This window comes from Lampetra planeri, chromosome 72 (assembly GCF_965212315.1).
Source record: "Lampetra planeri chromosome 72, kcLamPlan1.2.h2, whole genome shotgun sequence".
NCBI lineage: Eukaryota > Metazoa > Chordata > Hyperoartia > Petromyzontiformes > Petromyzontidae > Lampetra > Lampetra planeri.
The window spans coordinates 2,616,221-2,636,693 of record NC_136177.1 but is presented as its reverse complement, the minus strand read 5'-3'; the positions used below and the strand labels follow the sequence as shown (position 1 = coordinate 2,636,693).

The 20,473-nt window shown below is 47.6% G+C and overlaps 1 protein-coding gene across 1 annotated transcript in view; it reads left to right on the top strand.

Moving 5' to 3' along the window:
• Positions 1-2,156: 2,156 nt before the first annotated feature.
• Positions 2,157-20,473, top strand: part of LOC144737707 (uncharacterized) — a 41,690-nt gene continuing 23,373 nt past the window's right edge. Inside the window, exons 1-2 of the mRNA XM_078620561.1 lie at positions 2,157-2,410; positions 10,519-10,911. Of these exons, the coding sequence (XP_078476687.1) occupies positions 2,176-2,410; positions 10,519-10,911 (628 nt within the window). The 5' untranslated portion in view covers positions 2,157-2,175. The remainder of the gene's footprint in view (positions 2,411-10,518; positions 10,912-20,473) is intronic.

Sequence of the window (20,473 nt, the reverse complement as noted above, 5' to 3'; positions counted from 1 at the left end):
CAGTCTGATTTTCTAGAGGATTACTGCAGCACCATAGCAATGGTGGATGTATTCAATGTTCTCTTCAGTCACGTAGATAAAGGCCACGACTGCTGTGCACTATTCCTCAACTTAGATTTGAAGTTTTCGTGACTGCAGGGATCCATACTCTTTGGTTCTTTCGGTAAAGTCACGTAGGTATAAATAAATTAAATCACGACGTTTCGGGCGCAACACAAGCGTCCGTCATCCGGTGGGACAACCACAGCAAACATGCCCTTTTATCATTCCTCAACTTGTCAAAAGCCTTTGACACTGTGGACCATACGATTCTACTCACAACACTTGGTCAACTAACATTTTCAGACAGTACAATGGCATGGTTTAAACGGTACCTCTCAGACCGTTCTTGAAAGTTACCTGCGTCCAATTCTATTCTCATGATAACAATCTTGGACTAAACTTAAATCACTCAAAATTAAATCTCTTTGCTGATTACATTGGCATGCTATTATCGGGATCAATCTGCGAACGAAGTCAAACAAAATCTCCAACACGACTTCGACTTCATTTAACATCAATTCCCATCACTAAAATTGTTCCTAAATCCCCCAAACATGAAGATCATGGTTATTTTTTCAAACTAAAATCCAATTTCATGCCTTTTACCTATTACAGATATCAGAAACAGAATCATTGCACAAACATAGTGCTTCAAATACTTGGATTTACTGATTGAAAACTCACATTCAAACCCAACATTGATCACATCTTAAATACAATAAAATACAAATATAGGGTTTTTATGCAGAAACAAACAATGTTTTCCCATTCTATTCCACATGCAAATTGTTGAAGCTATCATTTTATTATTGCCACTGTTTGACGACTGTAACGGTGCTGACAGATCAGCTACGAATGAACCACTAAACAGACTAAACCCCATATAACAATAGGTTTCACCATTTCTGTCAATAAAACAGGTGTTCAGATGTTAAAACACCAAAGATAATCCTTTTTCAAAGAATCCTGTCTGCATTAACCACACGTGAACATGCAAACAAAAACATGCCCTTTTATCATGCTGCTCTTGGATTTGCGCTGGATGCACCATGCAGGAACCACCATTGTGACCCCTACTTAAAAGTCAATCTTTCGTCGCTATATGCAAGAAGAAATCTACATTGGGCCATGTTCATCCATGAAATCCGAATTAGAAAATCTGCACTACACTGGGATAATTCACCGATCTCCACTGCCGCTCGTCACTGTCTCTCCCCGTATTGGTTTCCTTAGAGCTCCTAAAGTATCTGATTGGTTCTCCTATACGCCTACCCTCTTAATCGCCCAGCGGAAAGTGTCTCTGCAGATGGCGTGTAATCCAGCACTGTGGAGGTGAGGTTTGGTAGATCGCATAAATATTAGGAAACTCCCTTCTCGTGGGCATTGAGGGCACTACGGTGGCAAGATTTTAACTACATCGCCTAGTTTACAGGAGGTTGGGGGTTCTATCCCGACCCTGACGCCTGTATATTGTGAGTTTGCGTGTTCTCCATGTGATCGTGTGCATTTTTTTCCGTTTTTTACCGCCACATTTGAGGAATATACATTGAGAGAATTTGGCCGTATTAATTGTCCACGTAATAATCCACTTCGATGAGCTATCATTTGTAGCCAGGTCGCTTCTGAAAAAGAGCTGTATCGCGAAGTGGGCCTTATCTGGTAAACAAAAAAAAGTTCATAGTTCTTGGGTGCTATACCCTGGCTCGCAAGGAGAAGGCAATGCAGCAAATGGACTAATGCTCATCTGTTTACATTTGTATGGGGATAGAGTGCTGCCTCGCTTAAAGCGTGGGTTTTTTTTAATGGATCTACGGTGTCCTCAAACGTGAATAATATGCACACATCGTTAATCGGCTCTAAACATCTTCAAACAAGGATCCCGATGTGGCAGGATGCTTCTGAAAAAAGAGTTCCTTGGATAATTAGGTAAATTATTATTGAAATGTATCATCATAATTATCCTCATCCAATCCTCGAAACCCAGTCACAACACACGATGGGTTTGGGTTCAACACGATCGAGATTCCAGTTTACAACCTCCTCCTTCACAGTCGTGATCCATCTCACTACCACATTATAACCGAGCCCTGTCTCAGAGCGACCCACATCCTTCGCCAACGCACAAAGGGGGAAATGTGCAATCATAAATTCCGTGTTTATAGAGCCAGCGTTAGAGGCAGGCGACCACTTGGCAGTGCAGGGAACTTCCCCATGCACGTTCAGTGCCCCGTCTACGAGGCAGCCTGCGCGGGGCTCTGCCAGACCTCGCGGCTCGTGCGGAGAGAGAGAGGCATGGGCTGGGGGTGCCGCTCCACGATCCCCGCCACGCTTCTGCTGCTGATGCTGCTCCACGCAGCTCACGCTGAAGGTAACGCGCCGGGGGTGGTGCCGCGCCTCTGCTCCCTCCACGAGCCCCCGCCTCCCCGAACAGGGGACCCGGCGTCTCGGTCACTCTGCGCTTCGATGCGACGAGCGGAACTTTCTGGACAACGCTGGGGGGTGAATCAAAGTCGGTGGAAAGGAACTGAGATATAGTTGCAGGTTTCATTGAGGTGATAATCAAAGTAGATAATCTACTCCATCCTGATAGTGGAAAGTTTTCGACCAGAGAAAAAAAAATGACATTACGGAGGAGCCAGTTGTTTGTTACTCAGCGGCATAAATTCAGTGAATGTTCATTAGGATGCAAACACACCTCCGATGCCCGATTGCTACCGTGATGCGTTGGGGCAACAGCTCGTCCCAGCGCACGTCTTGTCAGGGTCTCAGTGCCCACGCCGTCCCTTGCGAGATCGCGTCGCCTTTCTCGAGGCGCAGGGGGGTCACAGCGACGCATTACGACGTGGGGGGTGGGAGGGGCTGTGCGGGACCCCCTCGTTTCCCCCGACTCACATTTATGGAAAGAGCTACGGATGTATCTGTAACCCGTGTACAATAATATGTAGGCGTATTACTGTCTATATCATTTAAGTTGAAGACAGTGTCACAGTGACATTGTTAGTAAGAAGGTGTAAAGGTACAATGCTCACTATTAAGTTATCGTGATAATGGCTTTCATGCGCATGTCAGTATGAAGCAAACAGCCTGCTGTTCAGTAACAGACAGCAGCAGTAGCGCTACGAGATGTTACGCTGTGTGAACTTTTCGGCTTTATAGGTTCGATGATTTCCTCCTAGGGGGTGGTGGATCCGGCAACTTTACACTGCTCTATTGATACGATAGCCAGATGCCCTAATCATCAGGCTTGGTCCATGGTAGACCACAGGTAATTTCTGAGTGTATTAAAACAAATCTGAACATGTTTGTACTTTCGATTGAAAGTTTTCGTGACTGCAGAGATTCATGTTCTTGGTTCTTTCGGTAAAGTAACGTAGAAGGGAAATAATACAATAATAAAAATATAAAAAATAAAATTCTCACGACGTTTCGACTGCAACACAATCAATCATCATCAGGTGTGTTGCAGTCGAAACGTCGTGAGAATTGTATTGCTTTATTAAATCCTTTATATTAAGTTCACTTGCTTGCTTGCGCGCTTACGACCGTGCAAATCTTTCGGTCGTTTTTTAACCCACTTCCGGTGATCCAATCGAGCTGACATTTTGCACACAGACTCGTTGTGCGTGACAATTTATTTTCGTAAACATTTTTTTCCAAAATTTTCCACTTTTTTGGGAAAAAAAATTTCATATTTTATTTAAAATACCAATGTGATCAAAATGAAACGCTTTCTCAAGAAAAACAGAAATGAATAATAAAATAAAACCGATGTCACGCATATAAAGGATTTATAGTGAAAAACTTAGTTTCTACGGGTTAATTTTATTTTTATTATTTTATTATTTCCCTTCTACGTGACATTACCGAAAGAACCAATAATATGTTTGTACTTGCTTATCTGTTGATTCGGGGCCCCCTTGTGGCCGACTGTGCACCCTATGCGTCGCATAACGCTGTCACATTTATGAAACTCGGTTTAATTTGACGAGGTAAGACCCACTGAGCTAAGTAGCTCTTTCTCAGAAGCGACCTGCCGATCAAAGATGATTGCTCAACAAAGCGGCTTCTCATCACGTGCAAATGTATACAGACGCAAACTCAAAATATATATAGTAGGCGCCCCCAGGGTCGGCATCGCAGCAGACAGATACTCTGAACGTGCAGTGATGTTCATTATGAATGTGGAGGGGAAAACACCGGAGAAAAATCCACACAACCACGGGGAGAAAGACATTGCAGACTCCACATTTGCAGCAGGGGTCGGGGTCGAACTCACATTTCGCTGTATACCAGGCGAGGGAGTTAACATTTCCCAGCCCCCACGGCTCCCTGCAAGTTGCTGTGTGTTATTCCAATGGAGTAATTTGCAGGAACATTGGTGGGTTCGGTCATTAGCGGTTACACTGCGTGTGGCTTTTGTTAAGCTTTGGGAGGAAACTGCAGAGACCCGGAATAAATTCGTAGAGAAGAGGGGGAAGAACATCGACACGCCACACGCACACCAATTCATTTACCCGCTCACAGATCCCCCGTATAGCCGTAGCAGACTACTGAGGCAAATTTAACACGTAGGCTTTCGCGACCAATTTTATTCATAATCAACGTTTTTGGCGAATTGCCCGATGATGATTGATGCAATTACCAGCGAAACGTCGTACTACTCAAAAATTGTAAATGTTGTGGTTTCACGATTCAACACACCGGTGGGCTAAAGCAGTGAACTATTTGTCTTTCGTCAACGTGACACTTTTTTTTTGCTGATTGGCCGTGTCGGGTGGTGGAGGGTTACGACACATTTATAAATAACGCGATCTAAACCCCAAAACGTTGATTACGCTGAGGCAAATGTTGGACCTATGAAGGCCGGCACGGCATACGGTGGGCTGCGTGGCCACGCCCGGTCGCATTTGTCTCCCTAGTGGCGATGTTTAAACATCTCATCAGGTAGACATTTGAGGCTGAGTCGACCTAGTGTTGGCCGTGAGCGGGAATCGAACTCAGGTAGCCGGGTTCGTAGTGCAGCGTGCTAACTGCTACACCACCGCTCCCCACTCTTATCCACTCACACTCACTCGCTCACACTCTCATCCACTCACACTCACTCGCTCACATTCTCAACCACTCACACTCACTCGCTCACACTCTCATCCACTCACACTCACTCGCTCACACTCTCATCCACTCACACTCACTTATACCCTCATATTCACACTCACTCACACCCTTCCCCACTCACACTCTGATTCACTCATCCACTCACACTCACTCACCCTTTCTCCCACTCACACTCTCATCTACACACACATTTGTTTTTGTATCCACTAACACTCTGCAGGACAGGGGGGAGACCACACAAACCCCCACACAGGGAGGCGCTCGACCCCAGGTGCTCCTTGCTGTCAGGTACGAGCGTCATCACTGCCGCCCAAAGGCCGTGTTCACGTATCCCGCAGTGTGGGCAGGCGCGCAGCGACGCATTGCAACGTGGGGGTGGGTGGGGGTCGCTGTGCAGAATCCGACTGTGGGCCCCCTCCTTTCTCCCGACACACTTTTACTGACGTAACTTATGGATGTCTTTTTTTTACCCGTATACAATATTACTACATATAATTTTAGTTGCTGCACCGTGTATTGGTTTCGAGGAAGACAGTCTCACAGTGACAATATTAATAAGAAGATGTAAAGGTACAATACTCACTATTAAGTTATCGTGATTCTTGCTTTCATGCGCATGTCAGTCAGCAAACAGCCTGCTGTTCAGTAGCAAACAGCAGTAGCGCTGCTAGATGTTACGCTGTGTGTATTTTTCATTTGGAACAATGTTTTTTGTTGGCATTCAATGTCAATTATTGAATAAAAAAAAATATTATCTGTTGATTCGGGGTCCCCCTCGTGGCCGACTGGACCCCGATGCATCGCATTACGCTGCCAAATATCCACCCACCCACAGCTGCGCCCCTGAGTGTGAGTAATGTCAGGTTGCATGAAAGGCATCGTGGGAATGACTGCATCGGCCAACGTTTTAATTACAAACCTTGGAACACACACAACACACACAACAGAGACACAACACACACACACTGCACACACTGCACACACTACACACATATAACATACACATGACACACACACACAAGACACGCACACAAACTAGCATAAAAGTGTTTGCTTTGATGATGGTTGCGTCATAATGGCGAGTGGTGGGCGGGCACCACCCCAATCCCGCCCCCCCCAGTGACGTCATAACAGACGTCGTTTTGCGCTACACCACGGGGTGCGACACCACGCGGTGCGATACCACGCGGCCAATAAAATTAAGGTTCTCACGGCTAGACGACACTGGACATCCAAAAAGAAAAAAACTATTTTCGACAGACGTGCTTTAGATGCCAATGCAGTGAAGCGTGCAACCTGGAGAGACTGAGCAAAACTACTCAGACGGTCGCTCTACGTAAAAATGCACACTTTTTTGACACATTTCATCAGCCACAAGGCCTTCCATCTGCAAGTATATGATTTCAGCAGCGTTGGGTTCAATACAAGCAAAAACGCTGGACTGGTTTTGACATTCAGTGTCTCATCAGCAGCCAGGTTTGCTTGGACCAGTGCAGATGAACTGCCATGTGTTCGTGTGCAAGGAACCCTCCGTTAGATATGGGTCCTAGTTCAAGCATAAAAGCCATTTAAAGCACAACACAGAATAATCACGAGCATCGTTGCAGAGAATAAGCAACACAATGACACGTAAACAATAACACGTCTTTACATACCTCATCATCCACAAGACACCCCTCTGGGAGTGCATGCATTCAGAAGCGTTGTCTATGAAAGGATCACAAGACAATCAACATAATGGTCCTTGCTGGAATGCACAAACAATACCTAGACATACTCTTTGGTTCTTTCGGTAAAGTCACGTAGGTATAAAATGAAATAAATTAAATCACGACGTTTCTGGCGCAACACAAGCGTCCGTCATCAGGTGGGACAACCACAGCAAGAAACAATTGCTGAAGTGGACAAAATTGGCTGCTGCAACAAGAGGCCACATAGGCAAGAGAAGGGGGGGAGGAGCCAGGGAGGAGAGACAGGGAGGGTGGGAGTGTGGGGTAGGGGGAGTGGAGGCTACAAGTAAGCAACAAACACGGCAAAAAATGTCGGAGCGGGGAGGGGAAGTGGGTGGGGCTGCGAGTGGAAGGGTTAGTAAACTGGAGATGCGAATATGAAGGCAGGCCAAAAAACAGTTATGGGTTTACCTGGTTAATAACATCCTTCCAATGATTGCTCGATCTGTATTCATCTTCCCGGTTGAAGTTATGTCTATGTTTATATATCTGGATCGCTTCATGAACAAACCTTTGATAGCCAGAAGGTGTGCAGAGTACCTTGGTCTCGGAAAAAACTATCATGAGAGCCCACAGCGTTATAGCAATGGTCAGCCACGGCGGAGGTATTAGTTCTGCCGTGTTTCAGATCTGCCTTGTGCTCGCAAACAAGGTCCGAGACATGACGTTTCGTTTCCGCAATGTAACAATCACCACAGGTGCAACTTAGTTTGTAAACTCCAGGATATTGCATGTCAGGAATGACATCCTTCACGGATGGGATTAGATCATGGATCGGACCTGGATCTTGTGTTTTGTTAAAGATTTTGTAATTATTTTTGGTCACGCCAGCTATGTATGGTAACGTGATGGTTTTGATTGGCGTCTCAGGGGGTTGTCTCTCTATGGTTGGAGAAACAGCTTTGCGGATAATGTGGTCCGAATATCCATTCATCTTAAGGGCCTGGTGTACGTGTTCCAGTTCACTGGTTAGGTGGTGTTGGTCATAAATGCAGTGGGCCCTATGGTGTAATGTTTTGATGAGGGAATTCTTCTGTGCCAGATGGTGGTGGGAATCAGGTTTCAGATAGGAATCTGTGTGGGTGGCTTTTCTGTAGACAGTGTGTCCCAAGGAGCCCTCAGGTCTCTTTTCAAACAAAACATCCAGGAATGGTAGCTTGCCATCCTTCTCCACTTCCATGGTGAATTTGATTGATGGGTGTATGGAAATAATGTTGTTGAGAAATTTGTTCAATGGTGGCAGGCCATGTGGCCAAATAACGAAAGTGTCATCCACATATCTTTTCTACAAGGAAGAACGTAGGGTGGATGTCTGGATGGCATCTGTTTCAAATTTCCCCATGAACACATTCGCGATCACTGGTGATAAGGGGGAACCCATGGGGGTACCTTCATTTTGTTTGTAGAAAGTACCATTCCAGGTGAAGTAAGTGTTGATAAGGCAGTGCCTAACCAGCGTAGGAACATCAGGATTCAGTCCATGGTGGACTAAATCTTCAATTATTGCTAAGGTGTCAGGCAGAGGAACCTTGGTGAACAGAGAAACCACATCAAAGCTGACGAGGAAATCATCTGGGGACAGTGAAATGCCCTTTATTAGAGAGACCAAGTGAGCTGAGTCATGTACTGCTGAGGTAGTCTTGCCAGTAAATGGAAGCAAGGTATCAGACAAAAAACGGGCCAGCTTGTAGGTAGGTGAGTTGATAGTGGAAATGATGGGCCGAAGTAGAGTGCCTTCTTTATGGATCTTAGGAAGACCATAGAATCTGGGTGGTCTAGGGGCAAGATGTTTTAGGGAGATCCGTTTGACTGGTTCGATTATAAAAGTCGAACTGGTAATGATATTATTGTTTTTTGTAGTCAGGCTGTTAGTAAGATCTTTGTTGATTTTGGTGTAGCTGCCATAATTTTTGCCGTGCTTGTTGCTTACTTGTAGCCTCCACTCCCCCTACCCCACACTCCCACCCTCCCTGTCTCTCCTCCCTGGCTCCTCCCCCCCCTTCTCTTGCCTATATTGCCTCTTGTTGCAGCAGCCCTTTTGGCCCATTTCAGCAATTGCTTCTTGCTGTGGTTGTCCCACCTGATGACGGACGCTTGTGTTGCGCCCGAAACGTCGTGATTTAATTTATTTTATACCTACGTGACTTTACCGAACAATCCAAAGAGTATGGATCCCTGCAGTCACAAAAACTTCAAATCTAGATTAATACCTAGACAGCCAGGACGAGTATTATGATGTCTCTAGACCAAGGGTGGGAAGCATACGGTCCCATGACTTCATTTAATACAGCCTGCAGTCACGTGACGTATACCACTTGGTAATGGGCCACAGACGATATTTACCACTGACCCGCATCGTATCAAACATATTGGGCACGAGGGTGTTTTCTAGCCGGTAACACTTTTTCTAATTCTAGCACGCTCGCTCACCCCATAATAATACATTTGTGTAACGATTCTGACAATGATGTCGTAAGGGCCACTTTATTGGGACACAGCCACAGGACTGGACCATAGGCTTCGTGCTTTTCTTCAGCTTGTAACTTCCTCCAAACGTCCTCACTCCTCGTGCTCTCCCCTTTTATATTTCTCAGGCCCCCTTTCTGGAACCATCTTGTCCTTGCTTTTCCCTTAGCAAATCCCTCTCCTTCCCCTCTAATGGACACTCTCTGTTTTCCGATTTATCTCGTTAAGACCTTATTCCTAAAATCCCTTTAAAAAATTGCCTCCTGACGAATCACCGTAGAGGCCTCTTTCTACCAGTCGGAAAACTTTGTTTATTTTCAAATAGCCGTTAGGCTGCATATTGGCTTGGGGTCATTTTTCCGTCATTACATTTGTTAGGCGCCGTTTATGGAAAGCAGGGAATAAGACAGATCCATCGGTAAACCACCACAACTTTTAGGGAAATGCAATTTTAAAGAGGTGCATTTTCAGGGCAAATTTAAAATATCTATAAAGATTCTGATTGTCTTATTACAATTGTCAGAGGCAACGCGTTCCATCGTCTTGGAGCTGCACTGGAAAAAGCCCGATTACCACCAGGAACGGGGGTCTGAGCATACGACAACACAGACACTACAAGCTTCATGAAAGTATTATCGGATCGCATTCGGACCCCAATAAAGTAAAGATCCCCAACCTTTTTACTCGATGACAATGGTGCTACGGTGGCTACGATATGTTAACGACCTCGCCTGGTATACATGAGGTCACGGGTGCGATCCCGACCCTGACGCTTTCTGTAGAAACATCCGTTTAGAGTATTTGGCTCCTTTAAATGTCCACGTGATAGGCCACCTCGCTGAGCTTCCATTTGTTGCCAGGTCGCTTCTCCAAAAGAGCTCTACAGCTCAGTGGGCCTCACCTAGTCAAATTAAACTTAGTTTAGTTTCGGTAAAATAAAAAAATGTTTTTAGTTCAGTTTAGACAGGTCTCTCTCTCTATTGGGGTCTTGAGACAACAGGCAAGTGATCGGCCTGCCATGGCTCTCTGAACGATACCAGACACACGGCACACCGGCCCACAATCGCGTGCCGGTGGAGCTGTCACATAGAGTCAGCCCGTGGCGTTCTCCAGCGCACAAACCCACGGCTGGTGTCAATTCCGCCCTCCCTGCTATCGTCCGCAGGTGGTGGAGCTGGGGAGATCTGCACCGAGGGTAACGGCTACAATGTGTGCGTGGCGAGGACTGTGGAGGCCGCGGAGGGAGGCTCCGCCACTCTCCCCTGCAGATTCACGTTCCCTGAAATCGTGAAGCCGAGACGAATCAGTGTCGCATGGAGAATTGGAGCCTTTCACGGCGATTCCATCTTTAACAACACGGGCAACCCGACCTTTATCAGCAAGCTGTTCACGAACCGCCTCGCCCTGGTGGGAGCTCCTCACAAACGCGAGGCATCTCTACAGATCACGAACGTGAGGCACAGCGACCAGAACAAGTACTTTTGCAGAATAATGTTACAAACCTCGTCAGATAATGTTGGGTTCCAGATAATTGAAGGAACGGATCTGATTATTAAAGGTAAGGTTTGTGTGTTTCCACTCCGTCCTGTAGAGTGTGAGTGCATACAAGTGTGTGTAGATGAGAGTGTGAGTGAATGTGAGTGAATGTGAGTGGATGAGTGAGTGTGTGTAGATGAGAATGAGTTTGTGTGGATGTGTGAGTGTGTGTAGATGAGAGTGTGAGTGAGTGGATGAGTGAGTGAATGTGTGTAGATGAGAGTGTGAGTATGAGTGGATGTGTGTGAGTGTGTGTATGAGAGTGTGAGTGAGTGAGTGGATGAGTAAGTGAATGTGTGTAGATGAGTGTGAGTATTAGTGGATGTGAGTGAGTGTGTGTATATGAGAGTGTGAGTGAGTGTGAGTGGATGAGTGAGTGAGTGTGTGTAGATGAGAGTGTGAGTGAGTGTGTGTAGATGAGTGAATGAGTGTGTGTAGATGAGAGTGTGAGTGAGTGTATATGAGAGTGTGAGTGAGTGTGAGTGGATGAGTGAGTGAGTGTGTGTAGAAGAGAGTGTGAGTGAGTGTGAGTGGATGAGTGAGTGAGTGTAGATGAGTGAGTGAGTGTGAGTAGATGAGTGAGTGAGTGTGTGTAGATGAGAGTGTGAGTGAGTGTGAGTGGATGATTGAGTGAATGTGTGTAGATGAGAGTGTGAGTGAGTGTGAGTGGATGAGTGAGTGAATGTGTGTATATGAGAGTGTGAGTGAGTGTGAGTGGATGAGTGAATGAGTCTGTGTAGATGAGAATGTGAGTGAGTGTGAGTGGATGAGTTAGTGAGTGAGTGTGTGTAGATGAGAGTGTGAGTGAGTGTGAGTGGATGAGTTAGTGAGTGAGTGTGTGTAGATGAGAAAGTGAGTGAGTGTGAGTGGATGAGTGAGTGAATGTGTGTAGATGAGAGTGTGAGTGAGTATGAGTGGATGTGAGTGAGTGGATGTGAGTGAGTGTGTGTGTGTATATGAGAGTGTGAGTGAGTGGATGAGTGAGTGAATGTGTGTAGATGAGTGTGAGTGAGTATGAGTGGGTGTGAGTGAGTGTGTGTATATGAGAGTGTGAGTGTGAGTGGATGAGTGAGTGAGTGTGTGTATATGAGAGTGTGAGTGAGTATGAGTGGATGAGTGAGTGCGTGTAGATGAAAGTGTGAGTATGAGTGGATGTGAGTGAGTGTGTGTATATGCAAGTGTGAGCGAGTGTGAGTGGATGAGTGAGTGTGTGTAGATGAGAGTGTGAGTGAGTGTGAGTGGATGAGTGAGTGAGTGTGTGTGTATATGAGAGTGTAAGTGTGTGTGAGTGGATGAGTGAGTGAGTGTGTGTAGATGAGAGTGTGTGTGAGTGTGAGTGGATGAGTGAGTGAATGTGTGTAGATGAGAGTGAGTGTGTGTGGATGAGTGAATGAGTGCGTGTAAATGAGAGTGTGATTGAGTGTATATGAGAGTGTGAGTGAGTGTTAGTGGATGAGTGAGTGAGTGTGTGTATATGAGAGTCTGAGTTAGTATGAGTGGATGAGTGAGTGAGTGTGTGTAAATGAGAGTGAGTGTGAGTGGATGAGTGAGTGAGTGTGTGTAGATGAGAGTGTGTGTGGAAACATTTAGGCTGGCCTGCCTACGATCCATCCTGGGTTTAACCAGGCTGGATTGTGTGAGGAGCTCACAGATCCTTGAAAGATCTGGGCAAAGTCCCATCGGTGAGCTCCTCCGGCAGGCAAGGCTGCGTTGGCTGGGTCATGTAGCCCGCATGCCCAGCCACCGCATGCCTAAACAGCTTTTGTTCGGCCGGATCGAGGGGGCTAAACGGGCGCGGCACGGGCTAGAGAAGAGATGGAGTGATGGACAGGAGGACGTGGAGCTGAGTGGACTTGCCGATGACTGGTACCAGCGGTGTCAAGATCGGCCTCAGTGGAGGAGGCTCGTGAAGGACGCTACTGGGCAGTTGGAGGCAGTCGCCCTACAACAACAACGGAGGGCGGAGGAGCGACGCTCACAACAACGAGCGGAGCGCCGGGTGGCTAAAGCACAGCAAGTTGGTACAGTAGGGGGCAAAGGTGGTGCATCAGCCAGTCATCTCGGTCATCTCGGTCAGTCGACCAGTGGCACCTGCTGGGTCTGCCCCGTGACCTCCTGCCAGCGGGCGTTCGACACTTCACGTGGCCTCAAGGTGCACTTGGCCTGGCACAAGCGTCGTGGTGACGTCACCGCCACTTAGTGACGAATGGCGGTTGTTGTTGTTGTGTGTAGATGAGAGTGTGAGTGAGTGTGAGGGGATGAGTGAGGGAGTGTGCGTATATGAAAGTGTGAGTGGATGAGTGAGTGAGTGTGTGTAGATGAGAGTGTAAGTCAGTGTGAGTGGATAAGTGAGAGTGAGTGTGTGTAGATGAGAGTGAGTGTGTGTGCATGAGTGAGTGAGTGGATGAATGAGTGTGTGTAGATGAGAATGTGAGTGAGTGTGAGTGGATGAGTGAGTGAGTGTGTGTAGATGAGTGAGTGTGTGTGTATATGAGAGTGTAAGTGAGTGTGAGTGGATGAGTGAGTGAGTGTGTAGATGAGAGTGTGAGTGAGTGTGAGCGGATGAGTGAGTGAGTGTGTGTAGATGAGAGTGTGAGTGAGTGTATATGAGAGTGTGAGTGAGTGTGAGTGGATGAGTGAGTGAGTGTGTGTAGATGAGAGTGAGTGTGTGTGGATGAGTCAGTGTGTGTAGATGAGAGTGTGAGTGAGTGTGAGTGAATGAGTGAGGGAGTGTGTGTATATGAGAGTGTGAGTGAGTATGAGTGGATGTGAGTGAGTGTGTGTATATGAGAGTGTGAGTGAGTGTGAGTGGATGAGTGAGTGAGTGAGTGTGTGTAGATGAGAGTGAGTGTGAGTGAATGAGTGAGTGAGTGTGTGTAGATGAGAGTGTGAGTGAGTGTGAGTGGATAGGTGAGTGAGTGTGTGTAGATGAGAGTTTGAGTTAGTGTGAGTGGATGATTGAGTGCGTGTAGATGAGAGTATGAGTCAGTGTGAGTGGATGAGTGAGAGTGAGTGTATGTAGATGAGTGAGTGAGTGTGTGTATATGAGAGTGTGAGTGAGTGTGAGTGGATGAGTGAGTGAGTGTGTGTAGATGAGAGTGAGTGTGTGTGCATGAGTGAGTGAGTGTGTGTAGATGAGAGTGTGAGTGAGTGAGTGTGAGTGTATATGAGAGTGTGAGTGAGTGTTAGTGGATGAGTGAGTGAGTGTGTGTAGATGAGAGTGAGTGTGTGTGGATGAGTCGGTGTGTGTAGATGAGTGTGAGTGAGTGAGTGTGAGTGGATGAGTGAGTGAGTGTGTGTAGATGAGAGTGTGAGTGGATGAGTGTGTGAGTGTGTGTTGATGAGAGTGTGAGCGGATGAGTGAGTGAGTGTGTGTAGATGAGAGTGTGAGTGAGTGTGAGTGGATGAGTGAGTCAGTGTTTGTAGATGAGAGTGTGAGTGAGTGTGAGTGGATGAGTGAGTGAGTGTGTGTAGATGAGAGTGTGAGTGAGTGTGAGTTTGATGAGTGAGTGAGTGAGTGTAGATGAGAGTGTGAGTGAGTGTGAGTAGATGAGTGAGTGAGTGTGTAGATAAGTGAGTGAGTGTGTGTAGATGAGAGTGTGAGTGAGTGTGAGTGGATGAGTGAGTGAATGTGTGTAGATGAGTGTGAGTGAGTGTGAGTGGATGAGTGAGTGAATGTGTGTATATGAGAGTGTCAGTGAGTGTGAGTGGATGAGTGAATGAGTCTGTGTAGATGAGAGTGTGAGTGAGTGGAAGAATGAGTGAGTGAATGAGAGTGAGTGTGTGTAGATGAGAGTGTGAGTGAGTGTGAGTGGATGAGTGAGTGAGTGTGTGTAGATGAGTGAGTGAGTGTGTGTATATGAGAGTGTGAGTGAGTGTGAGTGGATGAGTGAGTGAGTGTGTGTAGATGAGAGTGAGTGTGTGTGCATGAGTGAGTGAGTGTGTGTAGATGAGAGTGTGAGTGAGTGAGTGTGAGTGTATATGAGAGTGTGAGTGAGTGTTAGTGGATGAGTGAGTGAGTGTGTGTTGATGAGAGTGAGTGTGTGTGGATGAGTCGGTGTGTGTAGATGAGTGTGAGTGAGTGAGTGTGAGTGGATGAGTGAGTGTGAGTGGATGAGTGAGTGAGTGTGTGTAGATGAGAGTGAGTGTGTGTGGATGAGTGAATGAGTGTGTGTAAATGAGAGTGTGATTGAGTGTATATGAGAGTGTGAGTGAGTGTTAGTGGATGAGTGAGTGTGTGTATATGAGAGTCTGAGTTAGTATGAGTGGATGAGTGAGTGAATGTGTGTAAATGAGAGTGAGTGTGAGTGGATGAGTGAATGAGTCTGTGTAGATGAGAGTGTGAGTGAGTGGAAGAATGAGTGAGTGGATGAGAGTGAGTGTGTGTAGATGAGAGTGTGAGTGTGAGTGGATGAGTGAGTGAGTGTGTGTAGATGAGAAAGTGAGTGAGTGTGAGTGGATAAGTGAGTGAATGTGTGTAGATGAGAGTGTGAGTGAGTATGAGTGGATGTGAGTGAGTGGATGTGAGTGTGTGTATATGAGAGTGTGAGTGAGTGGATGAGTGAGTGAATGTGTGTAGATGAGTGTGAGTGAGTATGAGTGGGTGTGAGTGAGTGTGTGTATATGAGAGTGTGAGTGTGAGTGGATGAGTGAGTGAGTGTGTGTATATGAGAGTGTGAGTGAGTATGAGTGGATGAGTGAGTGCGTGTAGCTGAAAGTGTGAGTATGAGTGGATGTGAGTGAGTGTGTGTGTATGCAAGTGTGAGCGAGTGTGAGTGGATGAGTGAGTGTGTGTAGATGAGAGTGTGAGTGAGTGTGAGTGGATGAGTGAGTGTGTGTGTATATGAGAGTGTAAGTGTGTGTGAGTGGATGAGTGAGTGAGTGTGTGTAGATGAGAGTGTGTGTGAGTGTGAGTGGATGAGTGAGTGAATGTGTGTAGATGAGAGTGAGTGTGTGTGGATGAGTGAATGAGTGTGTGTAAATGAGAGTGTGATTGAGTGTATATGAGAGTGTGAGTGAGTGTTAGTGGATGAGTGAGTGTGTGTATATGAGAGTCTGAGTTAGTATGAGTGGATGAGTGAGTGAGTGTGTGTAAATGAGAGTGAGTGTGAGTGGATGAGTGAGTGAGTGTGTGTAGATGAGAGTGTGTGTGGAAACATTTAGGCTGGCCTGCCTACGATCCATCCTGGGTTTAACCAGGCTGGATTGTGTGAGGAGCTCACAAATCCTTGAAAGATCTGGGCAAAGTCCCATCGGTGAGCTCCTCCGGCAGGCAAGGCTGCGTTGGCTGGGTCATGTAGCCGCATGCCCAGCCACCGCATGCCTAAACAGCTTTTGTTCGGCCGGATCGAGGGGGCTAAACGGGCGCGGCACGGGCTAGAGAAGAGATGGAGTGATGTGGTACAGGAGGACGTGGAGCTGAGTGGACTTGCCGATGACTGGTACCAGCGGTGTCAAGATCGGCCTCAGTGGAGGAGGCTCGTGAAGGACGCTACTGGGCAGTTGGAGGCAGTCGCCCTACAACAACAACGGAGGGCGGAGGAGCGACGCTCACAACAACGAGCGGAGCGCCGGGTGGCTAAAGCACAGCAAGTTGGTACAGTAGGGGGCAAAGGTGGTGCATCAGCCAGTCATCTCGGTCATCTCGGTCAGTCGACCAGTGGCACCTGCTGGGTCTGCCCCGTGACCTCCTGCCAGCGGGCGTTCGACACCTCACGTGGCCTCAAGGTGAACTTGGCCTGGCACAAGCGTCGTGGTGACGTCACCGCCACTTAGTGGCGAAGGGCGGTTGTTGTTGTTGTTGTATATGAGAGTGTGAGTGGATGAGTGAGTGAGTGTGTGTAGATGAGAGTGTGAGTGAATATGAGTGGATGTGAGTGAGTGTGTGTATATGAAAATGTGAGTGAGTGTGAGTGGATGAGTGAGTGAGTGTGTAGATGAGAGTGAGTGTGTGTGGATGAGTGAGTGAGTGTGTGTAAATGAGAGTGTGATTGAGTGTATATGAGAGTGTGAGTGAGTGTTAGTGGATGAGTGAGTGAGTGTGTGTATATGAGAGTGTGAGTTAGTATGAGTGGATGAGTGAGTGAGTGTGTGTAAATGAGAGTGAGTGTGAGTGGATGAGTGAGTGAGTGTGTGTAGATGAGAGTGTGAGTGAGTGTGAGTGGATGGGTGAGTGAATGTGTTTAGATGAGAGTGAGTGTGAGTGGATGAGTGAGTGAGTGTGTGTTTATGAGAGTGTGAGTGAGTGTGAGTGGATGAGTGAGAGAGTGTGTGTTTATGAGAGTGTGAGTGAGTTTGAGTGGATGAGTGAGTGAGTGTGTGTTTATGAGAGTGTGAGTGAGTGTGAGTGGATGAGTGAGTGAGAGTGTGTAGATGAAAGTGAGTGTGTGTAGATGAGCGAGTGTGTGTAGATGAGAGTGTGAGTGAGTGTGAGTGGACGAGTGAGGGAGTGTGTGTATATGAGAGTGTGAGTGAGTGTGAGTGGATGAGTGAGTGTGTGTAGATGAGAGTGAGTGTGAGTGGATGAGTGACTGAGTGTGTGTAGATGAGAGTGTGAGTGAGTGTGAGTGTGTGTAGATTAGAGTGTGAGTGAGTGTGAGTGGATAGGTGAGTGAGTGTGTGTAGATGAGAGTGAGTGTGAGTGGATGAGTGAGTGAGTGTGTGTAGATGAGAGTGTGAGTGAGTGTGAGTAGATGAGTGAGTGTGTGTAGATGAGAGTGTGAGTGAGTGTGAGTGGATGGGTGAATAAATGTGTGTAGATGGGAGTGAGTGTGAGTGGATGAGTGAGTGAGTGTGTGTTTATGAGAGTGTGAGTGATTGTGAGTGGATGAGTGAGTGAGTGTGTAGATGAGAGTGAGTGTGAGTGGATGAGTGAGTGTGTGTAGATGAGAGTGTGAGTGAGTGTGAGTAGATGAGTGAGTGTGTGTAGATGAGAGTGTGAGTGAGTGTGAGTGGATGGGTGAGTGAATGTGTGTAGATGAGAGTGAGTGTGAGTGAATGAGTGAGTGAGTGTGTGTTTATGAGAGTGTGAGTGAGTGTGAGTGGATGAGTGAGTGAGAGTGTGTAGATGAAAGTGAGTGTGTGTAGATGAGTGAGTGTGTGTAGATGTTGAGGAAGTACTGAGGGCGATCCGGAGTCTGAGACCAGGGAAGGCACCGGGCAGAGATGATCTCCCAAGCGAAATGCTGAGGGAGGGTGGCGTTTGTGCACAGACTGCCCTATATGACATCATAACAACAGTCTGGACCACTGGACGGGTTCCGCAGGACTGGAAGGATGCCCTGGTGGTCCCCCTCTTTAAGAAGGGGGACCGTACCGACTGTAACAACTACAGGGGCATCTCACTCCTCAGTGTGCCGGGTAAGGTCCTGGCAAGGATTATTCAACATCGCCTTGCTAGGCACGCTGAGGAGAGGCTTGCGGAGCCCCAATGCGGTTTCAGGAAAGGGCGGTCCTGCACAGATGCCTTATTCTCTGTCCGTCTGCTACAGCAGAGGTGTAGGGAATTCCAAAAAGACCTACATCTCTGCTTTATTGACCTGGTCAAGGCCTATGATACCATCAGTAGGACTGGGCTCTGGGTTGTTCTTCGTGCTTTCGGAGTCCCTGACCCTCTGCTCACGATCATTAAGGACCTTCATGATGGTGAGCGGGCCCGGGTAAAACTACGTGGCCGGGAGTCGGAGCCATCCCTGTACACCTTGGGGTGCGACAGGGATGTCCTCTGGCTCCCACATTATTTAACATCTATTTCGACTGCGTAGTTCGTGAAGCCTTCAATAGCTGTACCGGGGGAATTTCCATTTGGTACAGATATAATGGGAGGCTGATCGACGCCCGGGTGCGATCAAGGGATGGCTCCCTATTGGTCAACCACGTTATGTATGCCGATGATTTGGTAATAGCTGCTCATTCAGAAGAGGAGTTGGAGACGCTGCTGCTGAGACTGGAGCGTGCCACTAAGAGGTGGGGCCTTACCATCAGCCCCACCAAAACTAAGCACCTGCCTGGGTATTCTGTACCATCGGACACTCCACCCCCACAACTCCCAATTGGTGATGGGGCAGTTGTGGAGAGAGTGGAGAGTTTCCCATACCTGGGCAGTGTGCTTATGACCGGCTCCAGTTTATCAGCAGAGGTCTCACTCCGAATCAGTCGAGCGGCAATATCTTTTCATCGGTTGCGTAACGCTGTGTGGAAGCTACCTGGTCTGTCGCTCCGCACGAAGCTTCAGGTTTTCTCGGCCACGGTCATTCCCTCCCTTCTATACGCTTGCGAAACGTGGACCCCCCTAGTGGAGCATCTTCGCCGGTTGGAAACATTTAGGCTGGCCTGCCTACGATCCATCCTGGGTTTAACCAGGCTGGATTGTGTGAGGAGCTCACAAGTCCTTTAAAGATCTGGGCAAAGTCCCATCAGTGAGCTCCTCCGGCAGGCAAGGCTGCGTTGGCTGGGTCATGTAGCCCGCATGCCCAGCCACCGCATGCCTAAACAGCTTTTGTTCGGCCGGATCGAGGGGGCTAAACGGGCGCGGCACGGGCTAGAGAAGAGATGGAGTGATGTGGTACAGGATGACGTGGAGCTGAGTGGACTTGCCGATGACTGGTACCAGCGGTGACAAGATCGGCCTCAGTGGAGGAGGCTCGTGAAGGACGCTACTGGGCAGTTGGAGGCAGTCGCCCTCCAACAACAACGGAGGGCAGAGGAGCGACGCTCACAACAACGAGCGGAGCGCCGGGTGGCTAAAGCACAGAAAGTTGGTACAATAGGGGGCACAGGTGGTGCATGAGCCAGTCATCTCGGTCATCTCGGTCAGTCGATCCGTGGCACCTGGGTCTGCCCCGTGACCTCCTGCCAGCGGGCGTTCGACACTTCACGTGGCCTCAAGGTGCACATGGCCTGGCACAAGCGTCGTGGTGACGTCACCGCCACTTAGTGGCGAATGGCGGCTGTTTGTTAGTTTGTTTGTAGATGAGAGTGTGAGTGAGTGTGAGTGGACGAGTGAGTGAGTGTGTGTAGATGAGAGTGTGAGTGAATATGAGTGGATGTGAGTGAGTGTGTGTATATGAGAGTGTGAGTGAGTGTGAGTGGATGAGTGAGAGAGTGTGTGTATATGAGAGTGTGAGTGAGTATAAGTGGATGAGTGAGTGCGTGTAGATGAAAGTGTGAGTATGAGTGGATGTGAGTGAGTGTGTGTATATGAAAGTGTGAGCGAGTGTGAGTGGATGAGTGAGTGTGTGTAGATGAGAGTGTGAGTGAGTGTGAGTGGATGAGTGAGTGAGTGTGTATATGAGAGTGTAAGTGTGTGTGAGTGGATGAGTGAGTGAGTGTGTGTAGATGAGAGTGTGTGTGAGTGGATGAGTGAGTGAATGTGTGTAGATGAGAGTGTGTGTGAGTGGATGAGTGAGTGAGTGTGTGTAAATGAGAGTGTGATTGAGTGTATATGAGAGTGTGAGTGAGTGTGAGTGGATGAGTGAGTGAGTGTGTGTAAATGAGAGTGAGTGTGTGTGGATGAGTGAGTGAGTGTGTGTAAATGAGAGTGTGAGTCAGTGTGAGTAGATGAGTGAGAGTGAGTGTGTGTAGAT